The sequence below is a fragment of the Cucumis melo genome, chromosome 11 (genome assembly GCF_025177605.1).
Source record: "Cucumis melo cultivar AY chromosome 11, USDA_Cmelo_AY_1.0, whole genome shotgun sequence".
In the NCBI taxonomy this organism is placed as follows: Eukaryota; Viridiplantae; Streptophyta; class Magnoliopsida; order Cucurbitales; family Cucurbitaceae; genus Cucumis; species Cucumis melo.
The window spans coordinates 946,511-958,483 of record NC_066867.1 but is presented as its reverse complement, the minus strand read 5'-3'; the positions used below and the strand labels follow the sequence as shown (position 1 = coordinate 958,483).

The 11,973-nt window shown below is 34.8% G+C and overlaps 2 protein-coding genes across 2 annotated transcripts; both read left to right on the top strand.

The window, feature by feature from the left end:
* The first annotated feature begins 739 nt into the window (after nt 1–739).
* LOC103497488 (ubiquitin carboxyl-terminal hydrolase 27) lies at nt 740–6,290 on the top strand. The gene is made up of 10 exons (XM_008459699.3): nt 740–1,030; nt 1,181–1,304; nt 1,976–2,076; nt 2,164–2,391; nt 2,695–2,763; nt 2,895–3,023; nt 3,261–3,398; nt 5,186–5,248; nt 5,451–5,777; nt 5,888–6,290. Exons 1-10 carry the CDS (start codon nt 800–802, stop codon nt 6,149–6,151), a joined length of 1,674 nt encoding a protein of 557 aa, XP_008457921.1. The 5' UTR covers nt 740–799; the 3' UTR covers nt 6,152–6,290.
* Nucleotides 6,291–8,948: 2,658 nt separating this feature from the next.
* Nucleotides 8,949–11,222, top strand: LOC103497489 (cytochrome P450 78A7). The gene is made up of 2 exons (XM_008459700.3): nt 8,949–10,191; nt 10,331–11,222. Exons 1-2 carry the CDS (start codon nt 8,986–8,988, stop codon nt 10,949–10,951), a joined length of 1,827 nt encoding a protein of 608 aa, XP_008457922.3. The 5' UTR covers nt 8,949–8,985; the 3' UTR covers nt 10,952–11,222.
* Nucleotides 11,223–11,973: the final 751 nt, after the last annotated feature.

Below are 11,973 nucleotides of genomic sequence, written 5' to 3'. Positions count from 1 at the left end.
TTTCCCCCAAACACATCTTATTATAATCCTAGGTTTATCATAACCCTAACCCCCCATAACCCAACCCTTCCCCCAAACGACCCCTTAGTGTTTAATTTAACCATGTTTAGCTTAAACCTCTCTATGTGGCCCATCTTCAGCCTTTGGGAGAAACTCATCGTGTTCGAGGTTCCTTGCCTAACTCTTCATCTCGCGGTAACTTCAAATGTCTGCTTCTTATTCGCTTAGCCCATGTCAAAACGCCTTCTTTTTAATACTTTGTTTAATTTTTAGCCTTTCTTAGGTATGGGTCTTACAGAGACTATAAGTGAAACTTTCACCATTACCTTTGACATTTGTCTTTTTTATTTTTATTGTTTTGGGATATTAATTAGGGTTTTCTTAAGAATAATAAAAAACTAACTATTTACACTTCATTACAAAAAAACCACTACACTTGATTTTGCCACGAAATGTAGTATTTTATTTTCTTTCATCTACTTTGCCATTTTTGACAAATTTACTGATATTTAAGTTACATATCTGTTTGAGACTTAAATAGTCTTAAGTTAACCAAATCAAACTTCTACCAACAATATAGTCAATCATTAATAGTTTGAATCTACTTCGATTATATCTACTTCGATTATACTTACAAATTATTAGACATTATTTACTCTTACTCGAAATCTAATTACTGTATTTGTTAATAATACCGCACCCCAATAGATATCCCAAGTTATTGCATCTTATTTATAGCCGGGAGTTTGCATACGAAGCTGAATAGTTTACCTTTTGGTCGCCGTGGCCGTCTTACCAAATGAAGCGGGTAAACGAGAACCTCATCACCCGATTCCAACCTGCTGAGTTTTGTGTGTATGTTGCTGGGCTTCTGAGCGCCGCAGCTCTTGTTTCCGCCATTAGAGATGGTAAACTTAACATTCTAGGTCTCTTATCCTGGGCAAAGGAGCCAAGTTCATCAGAGAATCTTCGCCTACTTCCTGGATTGCAAAATCTTGGAAACAATTGCTTTTTTAATGTGATTTTGCAGGTATTATTACTTTCAGCTGATGGGTTTTCTCTCTTTCTCCCTTTTGATTGGAAAGTCCGAAATTTTTTATGAATTACCTTTGTTAGCTACAGAAGAGAGTTGGATTTAGGAATTGTACTCATGTTCTTCCGAATGTGGATATTTTGTCAGGCTTTAGCTAGCTGTGTGTTTTTTCAACCTTTTCTTCAAAAGTTTGTGGAGGAATTTGAACTTCATGAGGGAATGAGGCGTGAAGCATTACCACTTACGGTGTCTTTGGCTGCACTATTAGAAGGTATTGTCAATTTTTTTTTGCTTTTCATTTGAAGGGTGTTTAGGTAGTTGGGTCTTTATACTCGTGATGCTGCTGATTTTGATATATTTAGAAGCAATTCTGTTTTTGTTTCTGCTGCTAGTGTTTCAATGTAGTTTTTGAGGAATTGATGTTTTGAAATTTTTTTATGCAACGTCTATCCTTGACAAGCTATTATAGTTCCATATAATAGTCTAGTAACTAAGTAAGGTTCTAACCACTTTGGGTTGGTCTAGTCTCAATAAGGACATATGTTAATAAAGGCTTAGAAGGCCTTAGAAGGAATGAGTTGCTGTGACTAGATTTAGTAGATTGCGAGTTTTTCTTTTCAACCAAATGCAGTGGGTACGACCGTGACCGTTGTCATGCAAGAATAAATGAGTTGCTCTTGACACTCACGAATACTAAAATAAGATCACTTGTGAATCTTTTATGAAGTATTTTTTTAATCAAGAAATGAACTTTTATGAAGTATTTTTTTTTAATCAAGAAATGAACTTTTCTTTGATAAATGGTTAAGGAACTGTAAGCAGTATTCATGAAGAGCGATGTTGTAACTTCCAATGATTGAATTAATGACAGATATTATAATTAATTTTGGAGAAGGTTCTTTGTTCCTGTCATTCGGTTATCAATAAAAAGCATTTTTACAGAGCTAGGTGCAGTTTCTTTGGAAAGAGTTGTGTTGAGCCCAAGGAAAGTAATGCTTGCAATGGCTTATTACACTCCGAACTTCAGTCTAACAAGCCAGCAGGTGTGGAACACTGACAGTTATATCTGTTTAATTGTTTTCAGAGTTCAACTGTGTTTGATGTCATATTGTGTTACTGTTGGTTTATAGGATGCAGCAGAAGCATTCCTTCATCTTCTTTCTTCATTGAAAGAAGAAATTTCAGATTTTAACTATCCAGCTCAGTGTTCATTAACCGATGTGATGGGTTCTAATGGTAGAATTATTACTTCCTGCACTGAGAGCCCCACTGAACTTGAAAGATGGCAAGGTCACTTCCTTGTACCATTTGATGGTATTCTTGGTAGCATCTTAACTTGTCAAAGTTGTTCTTCTCAGGTTTATTCTGACTTCATAACATTAAATTTAGAGGTCTCCTAGATCATATTCTTTTTTTTTATTTCTTTATACTTGCATAAACTATTGTTTGACTCCCTCGTCTCTAAATTATTGGGGGCAATTTTTTCTGCATGTCACTGGAAATGAAGCATTTTATTAAGTTGGAAAACTTAAACTCATGGTGGATTTATCTTCTTGCATTCTCAATTTTTTTTTTCCTGTTCCAGCAGTTCATATCTCTATGTTATTTTATTTTGTCATTTTGTTTCTTTGTTCATTAACCGACTCTTTTTCTTTTTGTAGATCTCACTGAGTTTTGAATCCTTTCACAATTTGCCTGTTTCACCAGTGCTCAGGGGTGATTCTACTATTGTATGTCTGTTTGATCATTTTACTTGTTGATATTGGTGACCATGACTTAAGTATCTTGTTGATTATTCTTGTATAACAGAAGTACATAATGTTTTTCCTGTACTTATAGACCTTTTCAAATGCAATAGTAGGTTTTTGGCTGTACGTTGCTGGATTGCTTAAAACAATTCTTTGCTGCTGAAAAGGTTGAGAATTATCGTTGTAGCTATTGTTGGCATAATGCTGGGTTGAAGTATCTGTCCTCAATGGGAGCATCTGAAGTAATTCTTTTACCTAAAATTTCTTTTCTTCTTCCATTTAAAGTTGTCCTCCTATTCCCCTGTTTTCCACGTGTTTTTTCACTATTTATTAATTTGTTATTTCTTTTTAACTGGCTTGACTTCTAAACTGCTTCAGACGCCTTACTATACAATAGCCTCATCTTTTAGTCTGCGTGAGAATAATGACTTGATAATTGATTGGTGTTTGTGATGTGTTATTCTTTTTAAATTCTTTAGATGGAGATTGAAGAACTTATGAAGTGTGATAGGCAAGATTCTTGCGGTTGTCAGAGACTGCTTCATTTATATAAAGTTCCATGGTCAAATAAGTTTTCGTTCACCCTAAAGCAACTCAGTATTGCTCACTGTCCAAAGGTATGCCTGCAGAGCTTTTTATTTATTTATGTATATTTTTAAAGGAGGAAACAAATGATTTCATTGATGAATGAGAGGTACAAAAATGATGAACCCTGCCACCCCGACCACCTAAGAAGCACAAACACAACACTATGTCAATGTTTGAGAATGTAGAGCATGCCACAAAATGCTCCATTAAGAGCCCCAAAAATAAAATTTAAAATAAAGTTTGTAATTTAGGAAAAGAAAAATCCTATCCTTAAAAAACTCTCACCTCTCGGTTCTTACTTTTCCTCCCTCCAATTCTTCTTTCCTCCATTTCTTCCCACTCTACCTGTGATGGACTTTGTTGTTGACAGCCTATGCCAACACGTGCCCACTTGAAAGGTTTGGTTTCTTAATAATGTGTCCAATTAGCGACTAACATGGAGAGACTCTAAAGACAAAAGCTCAACGTGCCACAAAGCATATTTTATAAAAGAAGAGCCATATGAGAAAAACCTACGGTTGAAAATTTGGTCATTCTTTTCTTTCCAAAGATTCCAGAAGAATGCTATGATGATAGCCAACCAAAGAAAGCTTCCTCCTATACTTGGAAGTGTGACCCATGAGGATGGGGTTTGGAAGATGTTTGCCAAACTTTTGTATTACATAGAACCTATACTATAATTGCTAGGATTTTAACATTCAGAAACTTGTACAAGATTGATTCCGTCAAATTTCAAGTTTTGAGCTAAGATGCCTTGTCATCATTTCTCATGTTCATGAGATTGAGAAAATTTTGAAAGGGAGTACAATTTGAGTGTTTTTATTTTAGAGTTTTATTCAGTTTTTGAAACATAGAAATAAATAAGGTTAACAAGGTTAAAGATATAGGGGCATCAACCTAGGGGCATGTTTATATAAAATTATTGCTAAAACCTTGGCTGATAGATTGAAAATTGTCCTTAATACAATTTTGATTCACGCAAGAAGGCAAATCTTAGAGCAAGTGTTGATTGCTAACAAAACCATTGAACATCACCGGCAGAGAAACAAAGAAGGGTTACTTTTAGAGTCAATTTTGAGAAGGCTTTTTACTATGTGGATTGAAACCTTTCAGATAAAGTCTTGGAGAAGAAAGGGTTTAGGTTAATCGAGATCTTAGAACTGGAATTGCATTAGGACTGCAAACTTCTCAACCTTTGTTAATGGCCTAGAGGAAAGACTTTTGCCTCTAACGACTTTAGACAAGGGAATTCTTTTTCACCTTTTCTTTTTTATCCTTACCGGAGATGATCTGAGTAGACTTGTGTTAGTAAGAGGAAATAAGGGGGTGGTGGAGGGCTTTGAGGAGGGAAAGGAGTCGATTCAATTTTTTTTTTTGGCGATCGGGGCAGGAAAGTTTATTTGTGTTTAACATCTTTTTGTCAATCTTTGAAACAATTTATAGCCTTAAGATTAATATAGGTAAAAGTTCTATCATAGGTCTGAGCTTGTCCTACCAAATTAAGCTCTTGGGCGTCTTTGGATGGGTTTAAGGTGCGTCAATTCCTGTCCTCTTATCTTGAGACTTCCTTTAGGGTAATTTGTAAAGTCAGGTTTTCTGGTATCTGGTCTTAGACAAGATTTAGAAATGGTTGTCTAATTGTAGATATGCCTTTTCTCTAAAGAAAGCTCACTCTTATCAAGTTGGTTGGCGTTGAGTGGAGTTCTTAGTTACTTCTGCCTCTGTTCAAAAGAAAATCCCTAAAGTTTAGATTTTAATTTAACTATTCCTTTATACCCGAGCTATTTGTACTCATCAATATTTATTGTATTTGCAGATTCTGTGCATCCATCTAAAGCGTGTTTCAACAAACATGTTTGGTGACACATTCAAACTTCAGGTATTAATTTTCTCATTAGTGGCAACTCTTTGACGCCCTTTAATTAACATATTTGTTGTAGAATGTGAATGATTTCATCTTCTAAACATCCTTTTCCCCTCGTATCATTTTTCTGGTGAGAGCTTTATGATGAAAGTTGAGGAGTTCTACCCAATTTATATTTTTCTCCATGAAAATGATGCATTGCAATCTCATTCCTTAGGGCCACATTTCTTTCCCCCTGATTTTGGACATGTCTCCATTCATGTTGACGGGAGTGGAAATAAAAGATTTAGGACAACTTGGAGGGCAACATTCATCAAATAAAAAATCGAGCCACGGTCTCGATTTCTTCAGAACACAGTTTGATGCCAGAATGCTGAAGTACATAAATGGCCTAACGGGAGAGGATGAGTTCCCTATTCTAACCTCAGGTGAATCCATTTGTTATGACCGTGTTAAAGGTTCTGTTGAAGAAACCAGTTCGTCTCAAACTAGAGGAAGCTCAGAAACCTGGGATACAAACTTTAACTCGTGCTCCAGTTCCTCGGTAGGTCTAAAGTTTCTATTGCTTTCACAACTCAAATCATTGTACTCCGATTTGCTTTCAGCACTTGATTCAATTCAACCTTGGTGCTCGTGTATTCTCTTATTCTACAGGAAACTAGGACTTGCCAAATAGAACCTTCAGAAACTTGTTTATATCGAGTCGTTTCAGTCGTTCAGCATTTTGGTAAGCCAGGTGGTGGCCATTACACCGTTTACAGAAGAGTTCAAGACTACTTGCTCGGACAAGATTGCGACACACAGTCACAGGAAGTCTCTACAGAATGGTTTCATGTATCAGATTCTGAAGTTCATCTTGTTTCTGAAGAAGAAGTTCTTGCAGCTGAGGCTACCATGCTTTTCTATGAGAAAATCTAGCTTGCTGGGTGCAACATATTTCGATAACGAGTTCAGGAGATGAAATTTGAAAAATCTAGCTCAAAATTGTTGTTCACATGCAAAGCATGAAACCGAAAGCTCATATAATAAAACAAACCAAACGATACTTAGATTTGAATTAGTTATGTTACAGTGTAGAAAGCTATTTGAAAGAGTTTCATTGAGTTGATGGTTTTACTTAGTAGCCAAACACAAATACTTTTGAATTTATTTGAATGTCGAATCAGTTCAAAAAAGATTTAAAATTTTGAACCATCATAACCACTAAAGACAACTTGTTCGTACATTTTACAAAAAAAAGAAAAAAAAACTCTTCGATATCACATTACTCTGGTGATCTACAAAAGCTTAAAATTTGTTATTAATTGACCAAAAGTCTTAAGCTGATAAGTAAAGACGAATCCAATTATATATTTTCAGTTAAGTTTTGCTCAAATTTCTTAATTTTTTTGTGTTTACTTATCACTATTAGTAGCCATTACTTTCTTAAACTTAGAGTTGGGAGACCTAATGATAAAAGTTCAAATCACAATAAAGATATTTATTTTCATTAATTTTCATTTATCTTTAAACTAAATCGAGCTTATAAAACCATTCATTTTAAAAGCAAATCAATTGATTCTTAATCAAACACATTAATTATTTCTTTCTTTTTATTGATTATAAAATTCAATAATTACAATAATCGTATCATTAGATCAATAACATTTTTTAAATATCCAATTTTAGTATAATGTGACGGGAAAATATGCTATTAATATATGGTTGAATTTTTTTTTGGAAAAAACTCGATAGTAAAGAAATAGTAAGGACTTAATTAAGGGGTCGTTTGACTCCCAAACTTCTTAAGTTAGTATAAAAAACTCAACTTTACTAGTAATATACACTATTACAATTTGCACGTATAGATGAATCTTTTCATCTTTTCTACTTTCATATTTATCGAAAAACTTCATATTTTCATCTATCTTCACTTTTCATATTTATGGATTAATTTAATCTCTTTCTCTTTCTTTAATTTTCATATTTATAAAAGAAAATTCAAACTTACTTATTTATCAACATATTAACTAAACTTATTAACCATAAATTCATTTTCGTTGTCAAAGTACTAGATATGAAATTGGACAATTAAAAATAGAGAGACTAAAATTTAACAAAAACTTCGAAAGTATACGAATGAAAACGATATTTTAACCTAATTTATTATATAATATGGTGAGACATGATTTGAAGATAGGCTAGACTTGTAGTTAATAAACCTTTTGAGGGTATATCTAGATAAGATGTGAAGCAGATAACATGCATTAGGGTCTTACACACACTCTGTCATGGTCTTCCATTAATATATACTAATGAATATGAAATGTCAACTTTTCATTACATATTATTATCAATGGGTTCTAAGTTTCTAACACCAAAGTTGTATTCGAAACACGAATTAAAAAAAAAGGGATGGGTAGAAAGGAAAAAGGATAACTTGAGAGTAAAGATCGAAGGTATTGAATTATAAGTTTGGTTTATGAACTTTTAAGCTTGTGGCTATTTGATTGAATTTTTAAAACTATCTTATGAACTTTTTGATGTTGTGTCTAATTAATACATTTTTTGAATAATTTAAGAAAATGTGTACTAAGACTTCTATATGTTTTTAGTTTTTGTATTCCATGAGTTCATAAATTCTTTTTTTATCTAATAAGCATTGACCCTATTTAGTACTTGTTAAAATTCACGAATTTACTATAGACAGAATAGAGAGCATCAACTAATAAATAAATTGAATTTACAAAGAAACGATAAATAGGTTAAATACCCTGTCACACAAGAAATTGAAAGTTTAGAAATTTATAAAATAAGGTTTAAATACTTATAAGATAGAAAAAATTGAAAATGTAACATTTTAGGAACCTTTAAGACTAAAATTTAAAAGTTTAAAAGGATAGAGATGTAGTTTTAGCCTAAATGTAAATTTCATAACCTTTGGTAGGCAAGAAAAAACATAAAATTGCAACCTCCCCTTAATTGTCAAAAATAAATAAATAAATAATTGTAAAAGAAGTAGGTCGTCCTAAACAAGTTCTAAGGCTTCAATAGATGCGCTCAAGTTTGAGGAATACTAGGAGATGACAAAAAACGTGTGAATATCATATACCAATCAAGGAATAATTGTTATGTAAGGTCTGACACACTAGAACGTCATAAACTACTTTATCTTATCATCATAGTTACGTTACATGTAACCACATGCGACTGATAGATAAAGAACATCATAAAAAATCTCATATGATAACTTCGAAATAAAAAATAGTAAATAAAATCTCCAAAGAAGAGCTCAAAAACCTTACTCTAATTATTTCGTGTGCTTAATTGAACCATACTCTCACTTTTATTAAATTTAGACATTATTGTATCATGTTAGGTTAGATACCACACATCCATGCGAGTAACTCTCATACAAGTAGACTCGAAAAGAGAAACCAGATCAAGAAATCAAAGTTAGAGGTTAATTATGTCTACGTCCACAACAACAACAAACACGTATGCAATCCACATATCAACAAAATTACTCTCCACCTATGATCGAACAATTTAGTAAAATACCATCATATATTTTCCTTAAAAAAGTACACATTTTTTTCTTTTTTGTGAAACATATACATTAAATATATCATATTATTGGATGATTAAATGTAAAGAATTAATGGTTGGATGTGTGGTTTGAATCCAAAATGTAACCCCCACCCCACGATCATCCTCACACACTACTCTCCCATTGAATGAATGAATGAACTCCCTCACTCCCCAATCTTAACATGCCTTCTTCTCTTCATAACACCCATAACGTTAATAACTTAAACATCACACCCTCTTTCCTCTTCCTCTTCCTCTTCCTCTTCCTCTTCCTCTTCCCACGTGAAAAATATCCTCTCTCTCCCTTTTCTCACTCTCCCTATAAATTCCACTCCTCCCTCCCACTCTCACTACCACAAAAAAGAAAAGAACATACCTCTTCATCATATAATTCCCTTTCTCACATGGAGTCTTGTTTACTTAAACCAAAAGACACCACCTCTTGGTGGGTTCTAACCCTACCTTATTTCCTTGGCCTTGAAAACTATGCCTTCTTTCACTCTTTCCTCCTCATTCTCCTCGCTTTCTTCTCTCTCGCTTTTCTCACCTGGGTTTTTTCACCAGGTGGTACTGCTTGGAGAAATGGAAGAAACCGTCGGGGCCTACTCCCTATACCTGGCCCTCGTGGCCTTCCATTTCTTGGCAGTTTGTTCACTCTCACTCATTCCTTACCTCATCGCACTCTTGCTGCCTTAGCATCGACCCGTTGCGAGTCTCATCTTATGGCTTTCTCTCTCGGCTCCACTCCTGTTGTCGTCGCATCTGACCCTAACACCGCTAAGGAAATCTTAACCTCCCCACACTTTGCGGACCGCCCGCTTAAGCAGTCCGCGGAGAGTCTAATGTTTGGTCGAGCCATAGGGTTCGCACCGAATGGAACGTACTGGCGTATGTTAAGAAGAATTGCGTCTTCCCACCTTTTCTCTCCAAAGCGTATTGCCGCTCACGAGAGCGCTCGTCAGCGGCAATGCGCGGAAATGATTCGCAACATTCACCATGAACAAATTCTCCATGGAAGTGTGGGGTTGAGGAACCATGTTCAAGTGGCTTCATTGAAGAACGTGATGTGGAGTGTGTTTGGGAAAGAGTTTAAGGAAGGGGATACGGAATTGGAAATGGTTCGTGATATGGTTCGTGAAGGATTTGAGCTATTGGGTGCGTTTAATTGGTCGGATTATATGCCGTGGCTGAGTTGGTTTTATGATCCGTTTCGTATTAACCAACGGTGCGCTAAACTTGTTCCTAAGGTTAATGAATTTGTTGGTGGCGTAATTGATGAACACCGCCGTTGTAAAACTTTGTGCGACGATTCTGATTTTGTTGACGTTTTGCTTTCTCTTGATGGTGATGAAAAACTCAACGATGATGACATGGTCGCTGTTTTATGGGTAAGTTTTATCACATCATCTTTTTATTAAAACAAAAACTATAAAAATACTATCTTTTGTCTCTCCACCATTCCCTTTTTAATCCATATTCGTCCCATCTTCCTCTATTTTACTTTTTCGTTGTTTTTGTGTTTTGAAGGAAATGATATTTAGGGGTACGGATACGACAGCGCTACTAACGGAATGGGTGATGGCGGAGTTAGTTTTACACGGCGAAATTCAAGAAGAAGTTAGGAAGGAAATAGAAAGAGTAGTCGGCGGCGGCGGTGAGGGAACAAACATCACGGACGCTGAGGTGGCGAAACTACCTTACTTACAGGCGGTGGTGAAGGAAACTCTACGGCTACACCCACCGGGCCCACTTCTCTCGTGGGCCCGTCTCTCTTCGTCGGATGTCCAGCTCAGCAACGGCATGCTTATCCCTCAGAACACAACCGCCATGGTCAATATGTGGGCCATCACCCACGATCCCCACGTATGGGAAGAACCACACGTGTTCAACCCCGCCAGGTTCCTCAATGCCGACGTGGACGTCCGTGGCAGCGACCTCCGCCTTGCCCCCTTCGGGGCAGGCCGGAGGGTCTGCCCGGGTAAAAACCTCGGCCTTGTCACCGTCACCTTATGGGTCGCTAAGTTGGTTCATCACTTTAAATGGGCCCCCGACCCGGCCCACCCCGTGGATCTAACCGAACTTCTTAAGCTCTCCTGTGAGATGAAGAATCCTCTACGTGCAGTCGTAGGGGAAATACGTGGTCTTTAGTCTATTATTATTATTATTATTATTATTATTATTATTTTGTTTTTGCCTAAATTGGCTTTTGGATTTGAAGTAATTAAGGGAGTCTGTCTAATTTTCTTATTAATATAGTTTTGTTATTTATGTTTTAATTAGTTTGTTTATTTTTCCCTTTTTTGTTTGTGAAATTAAGGAAGAAAAAGAAAAAAAAGACTTCATTTTTGAACTTGTCTTGTAAGGAGTCTTTTTGTATTTATTTTAAATTATGGAACAACAATCCTCTCTTTGGTGTCTATTTTGTTTAAGTTTTGCTGTTTTTTTTATCCATACACTTGTGGAGGTTGGCAAGAAATATAGGAATTTAAATTACAAATAGTTTAGTTGCAAATATATTCGTGTATATTTCAACAATAATCATCGGATACATTTTTTTATTCTATGAGAGTGATGAAAATGAGTAAAATTGTGATAAGTGTACGAAACAATTATAATCATTGAGTTACGATATAAAGATCGGTACTGGTCAAGCCTATAATAAAAGATTCCTATAATTGAAAAATAGGATTCCTATTTCATATCAACATTCAATAGAGATGTAACTTTATGGACGAAGATTTTGCAATAATAATAAAATTTTTACATGATATAAATAAAAATTTTTACATGATATAAATAACTTGTACACTTTTTTTTTATTAAGACACTAATGCAAACACTAATTCTTTCAACTTCACCTCTTCCAAATTCAATAGTTGATATTTTTGTTTCATATTTTATAGCGAAAATTATTTTTGTCTTAGTGCATGTTCAATTATTTTAGGTCATACTGCATAAATGAAAAATGAAAAATAATCGTTAGACACATTTTTTCTTAATTCGTGTTAGTGATCGTAGACAATTGTATAACACTTTGACCAATGTGTAAAGTTTAACGTTCATAATTATTGAATTGTCATTATATATAGAAAATTTGGGTTTCATATAAAGATTTTTCTTCGTTCCCAATAACTATTGAAATTTACATGTCAATAGGTAAGGAAAAAATA